At 40.2% G+C, this 20,930-nt stretch overlaps 1 protein-coding gene across 2 annotated transcripts in view; it reads left to right on the forward strand.

The window, feature by feature from the left end:
* gpc6a (glypican 6a) overlaps positions 1-20,930 on the forward strand; it is a 156,338-nt gene that overhangs the window by 59,281 nt on the left and 76,127 nt on the right. For both annotated transcript variants that reach the window (XM_084936496.1, XM_084936488.1), the window contains exon 3: positions 18,742-19,133. In XM_084936496.1, coding sequence (XP_084792622.1) covers positions 18,742-19,133 — 392 coding nt within the window. The remainder of the gene's footprint in view (positions 1-18,741; positions 19,134-20,930) is intronic.

Below are 20,930 nucleotides of genomic sequence, written 5' to 3' on the forward strand. Positions count from 1 at the left end.
CAATCTAATAATATTTCATATTATCACTGAATGTAAGAGAAAAGCTTACATGGCGCTGCCAGTTGGCCTTGATGTCTGTGGTCCATAGATCACACATCTCCTGTAATTCCCAATGAAAAGCCCGTGTAGCAACCACTCTTTTGCTTCCAGTCCTGTCACACAGGGTGCTGATGGGTGGCAGCAGTGATGGATCAGGGAACAGATTGCCTCTCTCTTTAAAAGAACTTTCATGCTACAAGAAATGAGACTTGCTGGTTTTGACACAGATCAGAGAAAGATTCAGAGTACCATAGACCACGGCCTGCTTACAGCCAACCAAACCATCTTTCATCATTCTGTCTATCGTCTTCTCTTCGCATGCTTTTTGATAATAACCACTTTCCTGGTATATTGATGCATGCTCAATCCCCCAGGTAAGTAAATCCCACAAGGCTGATTCTGTTCATCTGGACGTAGCGTTTTCAGTGGTAGAAACGTTTCGTTGCTCGTCCAATTGACTTCTTCAGGCTGAAGAATAAACAAATCAACTTTTTGGGAGGTAATTTCGTGGTAATATTTGTCCTACTTTCTTGGTTAACTAGTATCTTTTTGTTTTTCGAAGGCTGAATTGGTCATTTGTTTGCAAATCTTCAGAGATGTTGCTTTTACACAGAACAAAGGAGGAAAACACAAGCCACAGAAATCCAGCTGCATTTGCACTTAGAGAATGAATGTGTCTGCCAAGACTTGTTCCCTTAAAATCTGATAACAACAGACGAAGATTTAATAACAGCAGTTAAATTAGGTATGAATACAGTATGCTGACTTGCCTCGAGCACAAATGGTAATGAATATTGTTTTGATTATACTTGTTAGTAGTCATGTAGATCTTGCGTGGGTCAATATGGTTAAATTTACAAGAGAAGAACATCTTTAAGTAAGCATTGGTGTTTAATGAAAGCTCCATCAGGCTTCCTTTTCCCCTTTTTTCTTCTTTCAATTTTATGCCTAAGCCATGCCTTTCAGCTTCAGCCCTCTCGTATAATTTACCACCATCCGTTATTTAAAAGGCAACTCCCTCCTGGTTCATGCCATCATTCAGCATGTCTTAAACAATCATTGCCCTGTCTTACCCACACCGGAGGCTATCACAAATCACTCTTCTCTTTAAATGATTTAGCTGTTCATTTTTTTGTGCCCGCCTGGTGCCTCTTGAGCTGAAGCCGGCATCACACCATATGTTTCTTTGGATCTGGTTTCCGATTTATGAGAACAGCAAATGTGTATTGATTTTTTTTTCTCAAATTCTGCTTATCAATCCTCAATAGTGAAATTTTTACAGTAGTCAGGTGTTTTACTGTAAATACCAGCGTAATAATGGAAAACCATTTTTCAGAAAGTGTTTACAGCTGCCAAATAACTGCTGTCCAAACTGCAATAACTACTAATTACAAGTATTCAGTTAGTAGCATTTATTATCCTTATAGAAATTCTTGTACTAGTGTCACCCCCATGGTATTATGTACATTGAATTCAAGTAAAAACTGTCTATGTCAAACTCATATACTTTAACATAAGTTACCAAGTACTGAAAGCACTGTACATAGTTTCATTACAACAAGGAAGGTAGAAAAGAAAGAAAGCATTTCGACCATTTGCTGTTAAAAAAAAACTGCATAAGTTATTGTTGCACTGCAATAGAATCACCTAATTAAATCCCATTGAAAGCTTTTCACTCAAACACCCAACATACCTCAAGTGAGAGTGAGAAGAAAGCGTGGTCGGTGCCCAGTATATCTTACATCTACCAGCAATCATTTGTATTTGTTTTAAATGTTATATACCTATGTGGTATGTGACTTTTGTTGCCATGATGCCAGGTCTCTCTTGGAAATGAGATTTTTAATCTCAATGAGATTTTTTACCTGGATAAATAAAGGATTAATATGTAAAATCTACATTTATAATCCTAATTACCGGGCTAAAGCTGCTGATGGCTGAGCGCGGTGGTCAACCCTGCAATTGATCAACAATTCTTTACATGCTCTGCGTCTCCAGTATTAGACTTTTGTAAAACACATATAACAGATCTAACATATCTCAGTAAGTCACCAGATGCACTGAAGCCAAGGCAGAGCAACTAAACAAAATGTAATGGATGCAAATCCTGCAAAGGATGTTGGCAGTGTTACCAACCCACTGATTATTACCCGCCGTCATGGAACTTGCTTAACACACTCGTTATTTCAAACATGTCTGCATTTCAAACAACAACATAAGGCAGTAAAGCTAACACGGTCTTATTTATGCATTTTAGCGATTTATCTTGTGACTGAGATAATACAGTATTCCTTCCTCTGCTGTGGGGACATTACAGTTGTATCCTGGAATATAAATTCAAGGTACAAGGCGTCAGGCTTTAATGACAGCAGTTCTTCATGTGAGAAATGACAATGTCTGTGTGTGGCTCTTCCGTGATTATACCAGGGTGTGAATCTTAACGCTTTTCAAGTATGTGTTCTGCCAGTTTTCAGAGAGCATCTTCAAAGAGGAATAATGAATTGTTATCCATGAATTTTTCAGGTAGACTAACCTAATTTATTATGCTTTGAATTCATGCTTTAGAACTCTATATTTTCCTCTCTTCTATAGGAACTGGCTCCATGCATGTCTACTGAAAGAAAGGCTTTTGTCTAACAGAAGGAACTGGCACAGAAAGTTGCTGGTCTAAAAGTTGGAGCTGGTGCCGTGGAAGGAAATAAAAAAAAAAAAAATACGGAAAGGAAGGAGAAAAGAAATATCCCGATGCATCCCACAAATTCTTCTATTGTGTAATCATACATGAGTTTAATTTTGGATAATTTAGTTTTCAGACCTGTCTAAATAAGGATTTGTTCTCAAAAGCTGTCTCTGCACTGGCACCAGCATGAGCACCAATGCTGAGTTAGGGGGAAAGAGGTGTGATTAAGAGATTCTGGGAGCAGGTCCATAAAAATCAAAAGCCTTAACTGATTTAAATTTGGTCAATCTCTTGTTCAAGGACATCTTCTTGGAAACGGAATGACAGTTTTTAGTCCGGCTGCTACTTTTAGATCGCTCCTGGGAAGTCCTGACCGTGGGAATTCAGACCACTCTCACTGTGCTCTCAGCGATTTCAACATAAACCTCGAACTTGCACAGAAAGAAAACTTCTCTTTCTAACTGACCCAAATTTTTTGTGGCAGATCATCACTGGTGATGATAACTGGTCTCCAGCTACAACTGTGCAGTTTTCAGCAGTTTTCATCAAAGAGACTACAGTTTCCAATCCTGAAGACAAGAAATTGCTTGTAATTTTGTGGCGTGGAGGAGCTCCATCGCCCTTCACAGATGCACAGAGACTTCTAGAAAGAAACGTTAGCTGCAATTGAATGATCAAGACATGCAGAAGATTGTCTCGAAGGGGACAAATTTAAATCAGATCAAGATTTTACTTTTACATGATGGGATTTGTACAGCAGACTATAACGATCATGTATAGACTAATCTACAATAATATATTTTGTTTACTTCAAATAATAGCCGTATTTTCCTCAGATGGTATACAGCATTTGACAAAATATGATTAAAATCCTTCATTAAGATTTACTGGATACACATTATCTTTCAACTAACTTACAAATCTGTAGAAGGAACTGGAATGAATATCTACTCATCCGGTATTTGCAGGGCCAGATGGTACGTTTGGATACCATCAAGTATCGTTTAATACAGCAGATGCTGAATTGTGAAATATCTCTGTTTTGGCTAGCTGGCTGTATGCCATTATGTCTAAAAGCCCATTATCCAAGGCAAATATGTGACCTCCCTCTCTGCTGCTATCAGAGAGCATCAAGTACAGCCAAAGTTGTTTCTTTGATAGCAGAGAACGGGCTTCTTCTCAATTCAATCTGTCAGCTCGCGGCATAAAAGAATTCTATGCTCAACCTTTCTCTCTGAGATTTAAAGCAGAGATTCACTTAGCTGTCAGAAAACAATTGTTCTTTGTAAAGAGCGGTGGCTGGTGCAACTTTAATTTTAAAGATGTTTTAAATGAGCTGTCACTCGATGATTGATAGATTGGGAGAAACTTGCCTCCAGTTCATCTGTGTCCTACAACAGAGGGCTTTAATTACGAGCCCCTTGTATCGATGCTGTCAGCTCCACTGTGATATGCATCATGTGTGTGAGGAAAATGGATTTTACCACCTGGCTGCCAGCTGCTTGCAGTCTCATTGCACACAATGTCATCGGTTGAAAATGCATTGTCATCATTGCGGAGTGATACTGCCTGGGGATCGAGGCCTTTGATATTCATACATTCACTCATGTGCTCACTTTTATTCATAGTTTAAAGTGAATTTGATTATGATCGATGAACAATCATGCACGAACCGACTTACCATTTGATCAATATCTGCTCTCTGTGTGTCTATTTTTCATACAAACAATGAATTTTAAAGTCCCTGTGCATAAAACTATAATGTTTCAGCATTCAGAAAGTAATTTTGGATACCATTGTGAAATGTGAAACTGTTCCTTTATCTTTACAGTTTGACATTTCTAATATGCCAGGCAGTAAATGCTATTTTTAACTGTTGTAACTTGAGTGTCTAAGGCGTTATGTCTGGGCATGTCCTGTGTGCTGAATCTGTTGTGCCAAATGTACAGATCTCAAATTAGGTCACCGTTTTAGGTTAAAATAAATGAGTGTATTTTAATATTGTTTTGATGATGATAGAAGAAATGTTTATTTGAACATGTAAGGTGAATATTGCTCTGCAGAAACGGTGCTGAGGCTCACTGGATATTTTCATGGAAACCTAAAGAAACCTCCAAGGTGTAAAATAAGAAAGAAATATTACATAAATATTATATTATAGACTGACATTTCAGTCAGTTGTATCACAGTATTCAGATGATGGTGAGGTGAATTCGTTTTACTCAACAGAAGCTTGTAGCAGAGCATTTCATACTATCATTGTGACAGTGAAAAACATGGCATTAGAAATATCAAAGGAAAATAAATATTTTTTTTATTCTAAGAAAAGTGACAGAGTAGAAATGTTTCTTATGTTTCTAAAGGGGGTGCAGCGTGGCACTCCAAAAAACAGTTTCATGAACAACCAGCTCTGGCAGACAAAAATAAAAAAGATCAATGCTTCAGGTTTGGTAACTGCAAAAAGGAAAAACTGCTTCACAACTGATACAGATTTTGATAAATAAACGCCAGCAAGGCCAGAAGAGACCAATCTCCTACTGGTTTCAGAGGATGAGTGGGATCTCTAAACTACTTCTCAGGATTGGAAACAAGACCAAATAATTTTGGTCAGTTGATTACTTTTTTTTTTTTTTTAAGTCCAGTTAATAATTAATAGTTTGAGATTTGTGGGTGTGAGAGAAATATTCAAGGAGATGAAAGGAAAGATGGAATCATGCAGCGTTTTCCAAAAATAAGTGAAATATGGTAGTAAGATCATTCAGGTCTGAGGATGTTTTGCCTACTCTGGAATTGGACATGTGCACCAAATCCATCACACTCTGATCAAGAAGTACCACTTCATTCTTTGGAGACATGCTTCACCCTCAGGTCTCTATCTTTCCGGAGAAGTAATAACAGCAATCCTAGCCAGCTGTATGACTGTGTGATATGCATCCTCAATATCACCCGACACTAATTTTTCTTTAAGGTCGCTCCACTCCACTCTGAAATGTGGCTGTGCGTCAGTAGTTACAAAGGACTCAGGATCACACGTTGGTTCATTAGTGGCTGATTTTGGAAATTTAAATCCCCTCCCTCAGGGATGTTATTTAGAGTGGAGGCGATGTCAGCCTGAAGATGAAAATTGAGTATAATGAGTTGACAATTGTGCCAGATAACATGTAACAATACAGGTAAGTTATTTTTAACAACTTTGTGACAGCTGGCACATTTCTATTATGTATCAGACTGCCATAAGAGTAAAATGAATTTCATGAAGAAATCATACTCCTTATACTTCAACATAAGGACTAATAGTATTTTAAATAAATACATTAAATAGATAGTAACTAATAATAACTAATAACTCAAGTTTTATTTATAGTTTTCCTCAGGAGATGGACTGTGTTAAATGTAGAGTCACCATTAACACAGAAATAAAGTTAAAGGGCCCAAACTACAAAGTAGAATGTGTACCTGAATGCACCGTGTTAGAAATAAAGCCAGTCACAGAAGGATAGTGTTGCATCCATTCTGCACAGTAAGCAATTCAAAACAGTGTGAAAAATGTTGCCATTAACATTTACTGCGGCCCAGTTTATTCTGATGTTCGAGTCTAATTTTACAGTTAACTCAGTATAATGTGTGGAAACTGGGAACTATAATTAGTACAAAGGTTGGGGAATTAAATGGCCATTTATAGTTGATGATATTTTTGTTATTTTATTCTTTAACTGAGGACTTCTTTTCTCTTTTTAATAGATATCTGTAGAAATATAAAAGTAATCAGAGGCAGTAACTTTAAGGGCTGAACACAGATTACGGTGACACTGTGGAGTGGCACTTTCTGTACTCTTGGACAGCAGTCTGAGTTGTTTTTTGTTTCGTTTTCTTTCTTTTTTTATGTCCTCTTGAGTCCATCGGTTGGTGAATGGTTTAAGTGCTGAGTGTCACCGCTCCAACCTGAAACAAAGCCAAAGCTTAAAAAAGAAAGAAAGAAAATGCCCAGTACCAGCCTGGGAAAACAAAGTGGTATCTTCTGCTGTGGCCTTTAACTTTCCTCTGCATTGCTGTTTTGCACGTTGCACTTTGTAAAATCAGGATACCTTTATGTTTGGTTCTCTAAAGTGCTGGTTCACTCCCTCTGTGATGTACTTTTTGTGAGGCAGCAGTGCTTCTGTTGCTGCTCCTGCTGCTGCTAGATTGTTTAAATATTGACACCCATTATGCTGCCTGGAAGTCAGCATTGTTGAAGCTCCTATTTGTTACTTTCATCAATGCCACCATGGTCCTTTTGGAAATAAATATGGGTGTTCACCACTGACTAATCTGTTGTTTCTCATCTAGTGTCATTAGGATATGTTAATTCATGATAATTAAGGTCCTGTTGTCGTATCGCCCTTAAATGAATGATTGGAATTCATCAACATGGACATGAACACAAATTAAAACAGATGTTTCTGAATATTTAATCAGGCGGTATCATGTGCAGGAAATTACATGGATTTTATGAATTAGGTTCTGTTTGTTATGTAGCTTGTTGTTGTCGTAGAATAGTGACAGACCATTCAGTTTTATGAAAACATTGTCTCATTATGAATACTCCTGTTATTTTTAGTGTGTGTGTCTTCAAATGTTAAGAGAAACCACAGACGCAACTTTTTAAAAAGGTGCTACAAATATAATAAAGAAGCATTAAAATAGCTTCATTGTCAGTGCCAGTGTAAAGTGACACATTGGAGATAACGGCAGATGAAATACAACCTTTTTCTTCAACCAGGAATATGTGGCACTTCTGTTTCACAGCTGTAAGAGGATCTGCATCATAGAAGCTGCCAAGGTCAGAGGTTTGTTAGGTGCTTGTCCAGCATAATTTACTGGTCAGCCCAGAAGGTGACCACAGTATTTTCTGGGCCGTTATTACTGACAGGTCTTAGGACATTTTGAACAAGGAGCGACTCAAGTGTTAAAATTGCTTCGCTTTCTAAACTGCACACCTTTACATTCACGCCTACCTGACACAGTAACTGACCAGACTAGTATGTCTGTGTTGGCTGAAACCCACACTGTACATGTTTTCCAGGAGAGACTGTGCCCTTTATTGCTGTATTTAAATTATTTTACCGCTCCACTAAGTTACAGCTGCCCTTCATGTTGTTGGCAGTTTAAAAAAAAAAGTATAGATGGTACTAATAATGATTTGATTAGTTTGTCAACATTTGGATACACTAAAATGTAAATGCTCAACAAAGTTGTCACTGTAAAGTCAGTAGGAACCAATAACTGTAGCATATTTAATTCAAATTCATTAAACAGACTGTCTTCCAGTACAACATTACCCCGGTCTATTGCTTGGTTGAGCATAGTGAGTGCAACTGATTGCATTTATTTTGATGTGAGAAAAATACAAAGTAAGATGAAAACATTTCTCATCTGAGTTTTCAGTGGAAGAGTTTTCAGTGGATGGGTGGGACAACACATTGGATTTTAATAGTGTGGGCTACAACCTATTTCATGTTTTAAACTTGTAAAAAAAAAAACATATGTTACATTATTTCCCTTATTCACTAAACATTGTGTTCTGGGTTGGTTTTTATTTTCTTAACTGCTTCTCTTATTAAGGATTAGGGGCTATGCCAGTTGCTATAGCACTACAGCTAAGGTCATCAGCCTAGTGGATAGCTTGTTAGCCTATTGCAGGGCTAACACAGAGACACAGACAACCACTCACACCTATGTCTGACTTAAAATCACCAGTTATGTCTTTGCACTGCGGGAGGAAGCTGGAGTACCCAGACTAAACCCCCCATTTGCATGCAGAGAACATGCAAACTCAGCTGGTCAGATCTCAGGACCTCGTCGCCGCTAGGCAGCAATGCCAACAGCAGCTCCCCTGTGCCATTCGGTTTTGAAAATCCTCACAAGAAACGAAACAATTCACTGCAATTTGTTACCCGTCTGACACTGAACTCCATTAGTTCAGAGGAATACTAAACAGTGTTTATTTGCGGTTGAAGTAGTTCACTTGAGTCAAGCTGTTGTTGTTTTGGTGCTACAGATGTAAGCACTGTTATTAACTTGGCTAATTTAACGGAAGAACTGTGTAGGCTTGTTTTACTGCTGTTTTCTGCACACGTGTTGCTAGTTTGGGTTATTGTTATTTCCCAGAACAAAGGAGATGTTGAAAAAAGGGCAATACCGAGCAAGTGGAACTTGAGAAATTTATGGCCAATGGGAGGCTCATATACACAGTCTGCATCTGTCCTATTTGGTAGATAATATGACTTCTTTAAATACTGTGCTGATCAAGAAAAAAAAAGCTCCAAGTGATGGATATTTTATGGTGACATAAAATGTTAATTTGTGAGTGAATGAGGTAAAAACATATATTTGTCTGACTTTTACTCATTTTCTAATATGTCCCTTTTTTATAGGGAAGCAGTAAAACACTGAGCATTCTGGTATTATGCAGACAGCTCTGCGTCTCTCTCTGACTGCATTTAAAATGCATTACATTACCAGGCCAGAATATCTAAATTGTAATAATATTTATGCTAAGTTTTGTACTATAACCCTCTGGTCATTCAAGTCTGTTGGACCAGTAATTGAAATTTTGTCTTAATTAACCATACAAAGAATGAGGAATTTCATTGTTTGAGGCATTTAAGCGACTGAGTTCTCAAACTGTGTGAAGTAAAATTAATGGGCGATAAACACGTTTTCTTTTGTGGATAATGTGTTATTATCAGAGCAACAGAAAGGTCACCTTTATTAATCATAATAATTATTTACAGTAATTAGGCCAGATATCAAAAGAGGACTTCTGCTCTCAGAGAAAATTGATTCTTCACACTCAGAATTGCTTCAAGGGTATGAACACCATGTGCATTTTCTTATTTTGTATGCAAGTCCATCCTCGGTTCTGACTGGCAGTAAACCGGAGCTTCACTTTGTCATAGTTTTTATGCGGCATATTATTAGGGCCCGAGCACTGAGAGTGCGAAGGCCCTATTGTATCTGCTCCGTTTCTTCTTCTTATTATTATTCAGGCAAAACAAGGGCCTTTTTGAGGGCCTAAACATGGTCAAAAACTCATGAAATTTTGCACACATGCCAGGTCTGGTGAAAAATTTTGTATTTTAATGGTTTTACATATGAGCACTGGGAAATGGCTCTAGAGCGCCACCTATGCCTTGTTAAATGCAGCCCTACAACCACATCGTTTGAGCTACATGTATAAAATCTGGCACACATGTGTATCATGCCAAGACGAACAAAAAAGTCAGTGGGACCATTGACGCAAACCCAACAGGAAGTCCGCCATTTGGAGGTGAAGGTGACATTTTGGCTCTAATTTTGCCATTTCCATGCCTCGAACTTTTTCGAACTCCTCCTTGGGATTTGGTCGTATAAGCTTCATCTTTGGTCAGTGTCAACTACACACCTGGGCCATGTTAAATTGCGGAGCTTTTGAGTTTTCGTGATACGGTGAGGCCGTGGCGCCACGGCGAATTTTGATGACTCGCCATGAAAATCTTATTGCCTCTCATTCTGTCATACATTGTCCGATCTGTACCAAAGACCAAACATATGATAAGGCTCCAGCCCTGAACATATTTCAACTGCCATATTTGACATCAGGGACAGCGCCACCTAGTGGCAACAGGAAATGTCATGTTTTACACTTTGGGGTACAGTATTGTGATGGGTGACATCTGCAGCCTCAAATTTCTCCAGGAAAGCCTTAAGGAGTTGGTCTTGGGTTACAGTGAAAACTGTGACTTTTCGCGAAAGGGTGTGACCCCAGCAGCATGGCGAACTTTGATGTCTCGCCATGAAGAAACAAATTAGTATAACTCAATGAAATCCAGTCTGATCAGAACCAGACTTTACAGGCATGATGTCAGTCCCCCCCCTGAACAGATTGACGTGCCCATTGTCAGTAATACGCAGAGCGCCACCTAGTGGCAACAGGAAATGTCATGTCTTTCATTTTGTCGTACTGATTTTCACAGGTTCATCGTGGCCACCTCAAAAGCGGTGAATATCACCATCAGTTGCTCACGATGCTTCAGTGCGAAAATTGTGACTTTAAACTGAACGGCGCACCCTGGTGGCAACGCGGTTCACCGTGAACAATAAAGTGGTGTTTGAGGGGCTTGGAAAGTTTAAAAAGTCTTGAAATTTGGCCCACACCTCCAATGTGACAAAGGCTTTCTTGTTATGTGATCATTTTCATTGAATAGCGCAAAATGGCTCCACAGCGCCCCCTACAAAATTTCAAATCATCAGCCCCTGCACTGTGTTTTATCTATGAGTCTGAAACCTTGTACGCTTATAGGAGATGTCAAGATGTACAAAAAAGTCTCTTGGAGCAATATCCCAAATCCAACAGGAAGTCAGCCATTTTAAAATTAATGTGTAATTTTGGCGACATTTTCCCCTCTTTTCAGGCACAGTTCTTTGACGAACTCCTCCAAGGGATTTCATCAGATTGACGCGATCTCCAGTGTGTGGGATCTAAAGACCTTTGTGATGTTAAATTGCGAAGCTTTTTACGTTCAGGGAAATGGGGTGGTCATGGCGGCACGTGGAGTTTCAATCACTCGCCAAAAAGCAGTAATCTGCTGTCAGTCCAAAACACAATGTCCAATCTCTCCCAAAGGTCGCAGGGCATGATTAGACTCGATCTCGGAGATGTTTGTTATGCCATTTGTCAGTAATGGTTAGAGCGCCACCTAGTGGGGCGACTATAATCATGATTGAATGAGATGAAATGTTAGCTGGTGGTTAAATGCATGAATTCCATCAATGTGACATCAGATCGGACGTGCTGGTTGTAGGTGTTGGGCGTGGCTCGACGTGCCGGGGTGCGAGGGCCCTCATAACGCTGCTTGCAGCTTTAATTCATTGTGTTTTTCCAAGTTAAAAAAAAAAAAAACAGGAAAGAAAACTTCTGGCTGACAGGATGATTAATAATAATGCTAATGACAACAGTATATTACAGACTTTTTGTGCACTTTGCAGAACTTAAAGTTATTGTATGTTACATAACTAAGATGTTACATAAAAAAAATGAATCGAGAAATAGAAAAGGGATATTATTAGATTTATGTGCCTTAAGACTTTAGGAAGGCTGGACTATACTCTAAAAACTTTGCAGATACTCTTTTTATTTCTTTATTTTTCATTTAAAAGTCTTACAAAATTTATCAAGACAGAGAAAGAGCACGAAGATACATTTTAATTGATCCTGTTAAAAGAAATACCGGGTCTCTGGCAGGCTGTAGACTCTTTTTAGCAATAATGATGCAGTCCAACCACAGGCAAAACAGAGACATGAAAAATTAGAAGGAAACTGATATTTTTTACAAATTTCGTCCAAATATTCAGTAGTGTGCAAAAGTCTATAGCCATTCCTCATATTCCATTTCCACATCGCCAGACCTTCTTATATTTTCTTGTAATCCTTTATCACCCTAGTATTGTCCACCAGACCACTTGGTGCTGTTTTTTTTTAACCCCTGTCTTCCATTTGAATTTTGTCTCTAGCACCAGTGATAATGTGCCCATATTATCGCACATTATCGCAGTGCCTGCACAGCACTGACAAACTGATTTAGCTCAACAACTACACAGTGGACTGAATTTGAATTTTGGTATTAATGCTCCGAAAGGGACAAATCAAAAAATTTCCCTAAATTTTGTTTGCTGCAATCCAATGGTCAGAATTATTAACATTAGTTTTATTAAATTCTAATTTTAAATTAAATTCAGTTTTATTTCTATAGGATCATATCATAACAGCAGTCGCCTCAACATGCTTTATACTGTAACACAATAATTTTTCATTTGATTAAATGCGGCCATGCTAGTACAACAAACAACTGCAATGCTATTACGGGGGTATGCTATGTTTCATCCATTTTCATTTTACTTCATTATTTTTTAGATGTGCTGAATTTATTGAGCTAAAAAATAATTCAAAAAGCAGACGCTGTTGTTTTTTTTCTCATATTATTACTGGAATCGTAACCCTAAAACTCAATTTTAGAGCCTCCATCACTTGAGGAATTTGGATGCTGGATGATTCCTAAATGGTTTGTGTCAGTAAGCATACACCCCTGTATGTTTCCAGCATGTTTGAAATGTTCCCAAGTATTAAGACCATCACGGCTGGGTAGCTGAATGTTATCCAAGGTCAATAACTTTCAATGATAATCCTCTGTCAAATATGTATTTTGGCCAGAGGAGAGCAGTTCACTCTTCATGAGTTGGCAGGCTGCAGCTGCTATGTGAAACTCTCAGTACGGCCAATTTTTCAGGTAGTGGACCCTGAAATCACACAAAAAACAAACAGTTATGCAAACACAAGGGTGGAGTTTATTCTGCGTACTTGTTCTTCAAGTCTTGGACTCACAATACAAAACTTTGAACTGAAAGTAATTTGTTCTTTCAACAATAGTTATTCTAAAATGCAACACATGCCTTTTGAAAGACAAGTAAAGACAGTCATCTTCTGTAATAATAATTAAAAATAAGACGAAGATATTTAAATAATAGCTTGAACATGCACAGAATTTGGAAATGCACTCGGGCAGTGTGAAGAATACTTTGTCCTCGGTCGAATGGATGTTAAGGAACGTGCTGCACCTCACACACAATAGGCTTAACAAAAAACAACATTCCCATCAAAGAGCTATTGTTACTTGAGTTTTAAAAAAGCAACAAAAATTCTGACGCCCCATTTACTTCTGGTTTTTAGTTCATAAAGGCGTGAATAACAGAAAACCATCCAAACCAGCTGTTCAGTGTCATTTAACAGTATTTTAACTGGGAAATCAATAAATGCAGTTATACAGTCTTCCTAGGTTTGGGTGTAGTGAGCTGCATATAATCACAGGAACCCAGAATGTCATTAGCTGGTGCCACTGGCTCTCACCTGCGTATGTAAAACACTGTCAGCGTCATTTACAGTAAGTAGTCCGAGTCCTGAGGGCGTTTTATCAGGTTATCTTGTCTAATTATTATCTTTCAGCAGTCACTTTACTTAACCTGACACTTCTGCGCAGAATAGTGTGTAATCTGTTTCTAACCACTCATAGCGTTGCCGGGGACCACGTTAGGCCGTGTAAAACCTGATTAAATGTGTGAGTTCAGTTTCTTTAGCATAATTTATCTTATTCCTTTGGCCATTTATTTCAGGGAATTAACTGCAATGTACTCATCTTTCACTGCCTCACTATTTTTATATTCAAAGTATTCAAAAGGTATGTGGACAATTTTTTATGCAAGGAACGCTACTGTCTATAACACTGTCTTAGTCTACCTAAGACCTGCAGGGTCACACAGGTTTGTGGCATTTACTATAAATGGGCTCTTTTCACTCATTTCATAATGTCAGAGCTCATCATGTGAAGGTCATGTTGCATTTCTGGAGTAGTTTGCACTTCATGAGCTCATGTGGTGATGCTGCTCGGGAGGACCCTGCAGTGTCAAGTAGTTTTAAATGAATCCTCGACCAACTAAAAGAATATGCTATTTTTTTTTTTTTCCCCGTTTGGATCTTTAGCCATCAGAATTGTTGTCTTAAGGCCAAGAAAGATGCCAAGCGGATTTACTTTACCAAGTGGATCATCGTGGCCTTGCCATATTGGTCCATTTGATTGACCTTTATTATAATTATGTATTTATTTTATTTTATTTTCGGTTGCTACAGACGGGACAGACATGACTGGGGGATAGGACAGGGAGAAAGAATGAAAGAAAGAGAGGGAGAGAAAGAAAAACAGAGGGGAGAAGAGATGTGAGAAAGGGGGGAAGAAAGAAAGAAAAACAAACAAAACACCTGGATCACCTGTATGGAGAAAAAAAAACAGAACAGAAAACAAACAAAAAACAGCAACATAATAAATACAGCACCATCACAATAAACTAGCTAGCAGTAGATAACAGTAGATACTAAATATTAAACGCTATTGTGCAGCACGCAAGATAGACAGCGCACAATGTGCTTTGAGGCAGCAGCCAAGAAAGGTGTAGTCCGCGTCTGTGAACACCCGTGTGTACACCTGTGTGGATCAGCATGCTTGTATTCCAAAGGTTTCTCCATGTAACGATCTGCTAGGGAGTGTGGGGAGCCATAGCCCCGTCCCCCAGGGCATGAAGCAGGTATGGAGGAGATCCAGGCCCCAGACATCCAGAGGCCCCAGAGTACGAGGACCCGAGGAGGACCACCAAAGGGGGGGAACCGTGCCACCCTCCTGGGAAGAGCTGAGTAGAGCCCCAAACGAGAGGTCACCCAGCAGCTACGGAGCAGAGGTCAGAGGGGGTTGCAGTGGCGTGCCCGCGGGCTCTGCCGGCAGCCAGCTGTGCCAGATAGGACTGAGCTTCAGGCCCAGAGGCCTGAGGGCACCCCACCCCCCGGAAGGGGCCCAGCCGGGCCACAGGCGCCAGGCCCCGCCAATCGGACACCAGGAGTGAGTCGGTACATACATGAGCGCCCAGCCCCAGTTGACAAGAACCACCAACACACCAACGTCTGAGGGCATCAGCCACCGGCAGGGAGTGTGGTGATGGAAGATAGGCCTCTGTTCTTTGGAGGGCCTGAGATGTTCCCAGAGAGGTTGAGTCTAAGACCCAACCTGACATATAGACACAGACGAACAGGCGCACGCAGACACAAACGTGCATTCCCACCCCCATATGCACAACCAAATACTCGGCACTCACCCAACGTGTAGACAGACACAAATAGACACTGCACAGACAGTCACACTCCCCAAACATACTCTATATCCCAGGTCCAGGTACCCCCGCCCCCAGAGGGGCAAGCCGCACCTAGACCCAGGAGATGTAACCCTTCTCTCTGGGGTGGAGGCAAACGGACCACCTCCTTATCTGCAGTAGCAGGGAGGCCCCGCATCCCAGACCCCAGTCTGACGGCCAGCACCTCCTCCCAGCCCCCCAGCCCTGACGGCTAACAGAACCGGGGTGAGTGAAGACCCCAAACCTCCCTCCGCCCGCTCATATGTAGTGTTGCTGTGTGCTGTTCTAAAGTGCATTTAAAACACAGGAGAGCATGGTTCCTGCTTCCTCTCAGAGAGCAGCATGGCTCCTCCCGAAAACCCTCAGTGTCTATATGCATTTAAAATTGAGGGTAGGGCACCAGCGCCAGAGGTGGGTTGGAATACACCAACCATCCTCTGGATGCTGTAAAATGTGCCCACCCCCAAGGCCCTATATGTATGTGTTATGTGAGAGTGTGAGTAATGTGGATGTCTAGGTTGCAGAATAAAATTGAGGCACAGGCGGCCAGAAGGGGACAGAGGGGGAGTGCCTCCCCTGCACCCTGGTGACATACCTGCACCCCAAGCCCTGCGTGTGTGGGTGGGTGTGCTAGAGCGGGAAGAGGGAGGTAGCTGAGGATGGGGAGGGAAGAAAGGGAGGGGCAAGCGGCCACTCCCTTGGGCCAGCTCCCCCGCTGACCCCAGTAGGCACCCCCACAATCTGGAACCCACCAGGGCGAGGGGGCCCAGGCCCATCCAGACCGGGGCCCACAGCAGCAGCACCGCCCAGCCCCACAGAGTCCGGGGCAGCCCACCCGACTCCACCGCAAAGAAAACTGCACCCACCCCATCATCCAATCATCTCCCAAACTACACAAGACAATAGACACCCAGGTTGAGTTCCATCTCTACCTCTCCTATATCTCTCCCCCCACCTGCAGAGTGAGCTCCTGTTGAGAGGAGACCACCTACAAAGATATAACAGCCTCCCCACCAGTTAGAGAGCCCCCTAGTTGGGCCGATGCACCAGAGGTCCCCTGCACTGGGGCTGAGCCCCCCTGCACCCACCCGCCCACAGCCCCGGCGACACAACAACAAGGACCCAAGCCCCCAAGGCCCAGCCAGCACCCCAGACCGGGGGCGGAGCACCCCCAGACCCCCAAGCCTCCACGCCCGTCCCGGACCCACCCGGGGGCAGCCAGGCTACCAGGCCAGTAACTGACGTCCGCCAGCACAGACCCTCCCCCATCTCAGAATATGCTATTTATGCTCAAACTACCCTTAATCATATATTTCAAAATACTTCAGAATATATTAAGTGTAAATCATTTTAGGTTAAATATCCACATGTTGGGCTGCGTATGTGCATGAGTTTCCACATTTACCGCTCAGTGTGTGAGCAATTTAAATGGTACGGATACAATAGCATGCGCAATACACAAGGGCTTACGTGTCCTTGATTCAGATCTAATTGGAAAAATGGAGTGGAAAAGGCCCTGCAGGCTGCTAATATTTAAACAAATGTTGGTGTAGTGGCAGGTCATTTAGCTGCAAAGAAACTAGAATGAGTCACTAGGGATTAGACTGATAGCAATTTCAGGTATGTGGACACGTCGTACCGTTTGCACGCACACAAAAAAATGCAAGAAATACAAAGTTGGTCATATGGCATGTCAGCTGTAAGTGCTGCAGCTGACATATGGTGACACTGGTGCAGATATGTGGATTATTCAGATGTCATGGCCAGGAGCTTATTTAAACATTACTTTTATACATGAAGAGCTTAAATATGTATACTGACTCTTGTGATGCTCTCAGTAAAGAATGATTCCAATATGTGGGGCATGATGGTCATTTTATTGTTAATCTTGTAAAATGAAACAACTGTATTCTAACGTATAGTAGATATAATATTTTTAAGAGTTCACAGGATTTTTGAATTTGTTGTTTTCTTAATAATTCATAGCTAAACCCTGCTTGGCTACATAAGAACCAATTCATCATGCCTTATGCGTTGTCATATTATCAAAGCAGAAACTATCATTAGAACAACACGTGCCCACCATGTAAGGTTATGACTGCTATCATTAACAATGCAAAGAAATGTCAGCCACCCAGAATACCAATCAGAAGAAGAGGCCCTCCGATGGTTTATTAGCAAGCACGACACGTAAAATGTCTGTAGTGTTTGTTTGCAAAGAAGAGTGGAGGAATATTTGACATTTGTGCTTGGAGCGACGTGTTATAATCTTCCCAACATTTATGCCTGTGCACTCAGGAACATGGGATCCTATTAGCTAGGCTTCAGTGAGACTCCCCAGCTAATTCTGCTTTTTTTTCTCTCTCTCTATTTTTCTCTTTGTTGGCTGAGTTAGTACTCCAGAGATCAGGTGCTCACATGGAAGAAAGGCACTTAGACAGATGACAAAGAAACAATAATATAATTGCTTTGAATGTTAAATCTGAATTGCAAAATTTCACTCGTGAATTTCGATGTTCTTTGTGTTAACACTGATTTTTAAGCAACCTGACTCAATAACAGGCCGCTGCATGCGCATGAAGTGCTCAGTAATTACAGAATGCTTGTGAAATGCAAGAATTCATGTTACAAGGTAATTGACGTAAAGGTTTATTATAAAATGACATAACGTTACATAATGTAAGGCGTATATACTAACTCTGTGACAATTATACTGATTAAAAAAAGGTCATTACAGTAAAATGTTGGCACACACTATTCAGATAATTCAAAAGGAATAAAGGCTCCGTAACACAATATTCAATTATAGGCCCATAGGCCAGCTGCCTCAGTGGACAAATAAATTGTTTCAGTGAGAAACTAATGCGTCTGGGAATAATGGTGGGTGCCCAGGATGATAATGTATACTAGTGTCTGTGTCTAAAACTTATGAATATTTTGTTACAGTATGCAATCAGAAACTTTACATTAATCATTCATAGTCCTTGTGGCCCATTATTTCTGCTATTAAATTATTAATGCCTTGAGCTGACTTTCTTCACATAATCAAGTACCTATTGTTGGCTGCTATACATTGCTCCTGTATATGCAGACAGGGCCATAAAATAAGCCACTGAATTACCATAGATACAACAGGCATACTTCGATAGATGTTCTCATCCCTTTGTTTGGTTTACGCTGCGGGAAAGAAGATGGTAAATATCATGTGGTGACCCAGCTTTGTGTCTTTTCTATCCCCTTTTCTCTCCCATCTCCCAAAACATCCATAAATATAGAGTTTTTCTTGGAACTGCTGGACAATTCTGAGAAGTCACTCAACAGTATGTTCACACGGACATACGGGAAGCTGTATATGCAGAACTCTGAAGTATTCCAGGACCTGTTCACTGAGCTAAAGCGCTACTACACGGGGGGCAACGTCAACTTGGAAGAGATGCTAAATGACTTCTGGTCCAGGCTGCTGGAACGCATGTTCCAGTTACTTAACTCCCAGTACCACTTTACAGATGACTACCTGGAGTGCGTCAGTAAATACACAGATCAGCTAAAGCCTTTTGGAGACATTCCCAGAAAACTTAAGGCCCAGGTCACCAGAGCGTTCATCGCTGCAAGGACGTTCGTCCAGGGGCTAATGGTGGGCCGGGAAGTTGCCAACAGGGTCGCTAAGGTGAGTTTAATTTTTTTTCTCATGGCTGCTTTGAGTGTGATGTTGCTTTGTGACTGTTTAGCACTGCTGGCTTTAGCTTTAATGCAATAAACATTACAACATATCCTTTAACACAACAACTTTCTGTGGATGTGTTGGATCTCCAGGTCGTTGCATGAGATTTAAATGATTTGCAGCTGTTTAAGACATAGGCATAGACTTTATTTAATCCCACACTGGGGAAATTCACTTGTTACAGCAGCACAGGGGACACAAGGAAAAGGGGATTATACATATATTAGAAAAACAATAAAAAACAGAAAAAAAAGTGTACAAAAAAAGCCAAAATACATGTACAGATGGTTACTATGGTTTTGTCATTATGCATCTTAAACAATTGCAAATGAATAATAGTTCATGCACAGACCGGATGTGGAGGGCAGTTTGAGACATTTTTCATAGATATATGTGGTGATGCAGACGGTCTGATATGCATTCATTATTTTACTCGTTCACAAAGAGCAAAGCTTTGCAAAAGGGAAAAGATTAAAGCACAGGTCAGCTGAGATTTTATGTTGGAATTGTGTTTGCATTGTTCGTCTTTGCAGTTTGTATTTTGTCATGGTTTTTTTTGTTTGTTTGTTTGTTTGTTTTACAGTGTGCATAAGTAAAAATTTGCTTCATTTCAATGTGACAGTTTATTTAAAACTGATTAGTGTTTCGTCTGAAATCTTAGTAGATTGGATTGTAAAATAAGTATATTTAAGACTGTTATCAAATCCTGAAGATTTCAAATGTTTTTTTTCAAAAGCTTAGAGGATAAGTTTTCTAATTCCACGGTTAACACTGAAAGTTATGCAACAGTTTTTAGTGGACATCAAAACTATGAGATATGATATAACCGCAGCTGTTTGCAGATGGCGCGATTCAAACACCGTTATTAATGATCCGACTTGAGTTATTTACATTTGGATTCCATCATTCAGTTTAAAGGAGAGTGGGCTTCTGAAAACTGTGGAAATAGATGTGGAAGGTGGGGGCTGAGAGAGCTTAATTAAACAGTTTCATTTTCTTCTAGTTATAGTCATCATCAGCTTTTGATTCTGTTGGTTTACAATTTATAAAACACAAAAAAACGCATTCTGGATGATTTGTGAGCATGAGATTAAAAGGCACGCACTAAAGAAAATACTTTTTATATACTCTAAACACGTAACACCTTTAAGGCTTACTGAAACAGATTTATCCTTAAAATAGAAACTAAATGAGCTATTTTGCAGAGACCTTAAAAGATTTAATTAAATGACTGAGAAATCATAACAATAATTTTAGTCTGGAAAGTGCTCACCCTTCCAAAAGTAATATTCTTCACCTGCTTTTAGACACAAATCATATGAAACTAGATGCTCATAAGTTCAAACATCAAGTTTTAAAAATGTCTTCAGAGTTCAGCAGCGATCCGATTCGTTGCAGTTTCCTTTTTAGCTTAAAGCTCGCCGTCCCTTTCAATTCGACAAGGGAGAGAAATTGTAAGAAGAGCAAAGAAGAAGAAAGTGGATGCAAGAGTGGCAGGGCAAAAGAAAGAAATGATCTGTGCAGTTCACTTTTATGTTGGAGGCTTAACTCCCTGTGTAAAGTTGAGACAGATCATAGAGTGTGAACACAAGTGAATGCATTAAATTTATATTAGAACTTTGGTCTGTGACTGCATAAAAAGTAATGTTTAGACAAAAGACTACACAGTCAACCTTCACCTATGGTAATATTTCACCTAAGTTATCTGGTTCACTGTGAAGAGCAATTTTAGTTGCATCTTTT

This window comes from Perissodus microlepis, chromosome 1, assembly GCF_051167445.1.
Source record: "Perissodus microlepis isolate ML-2025 ecotype Zambia chromosome 1, ASM5116744v1, whole genome shotgun sequence".
Taxonomy (NCBI): domain Eukaryota; kingdom Metazoa; phylum Chordata; class Actinopteri; order Cichliformes; family Cichlidae; genus Perissodus; species Perissodus microlepis.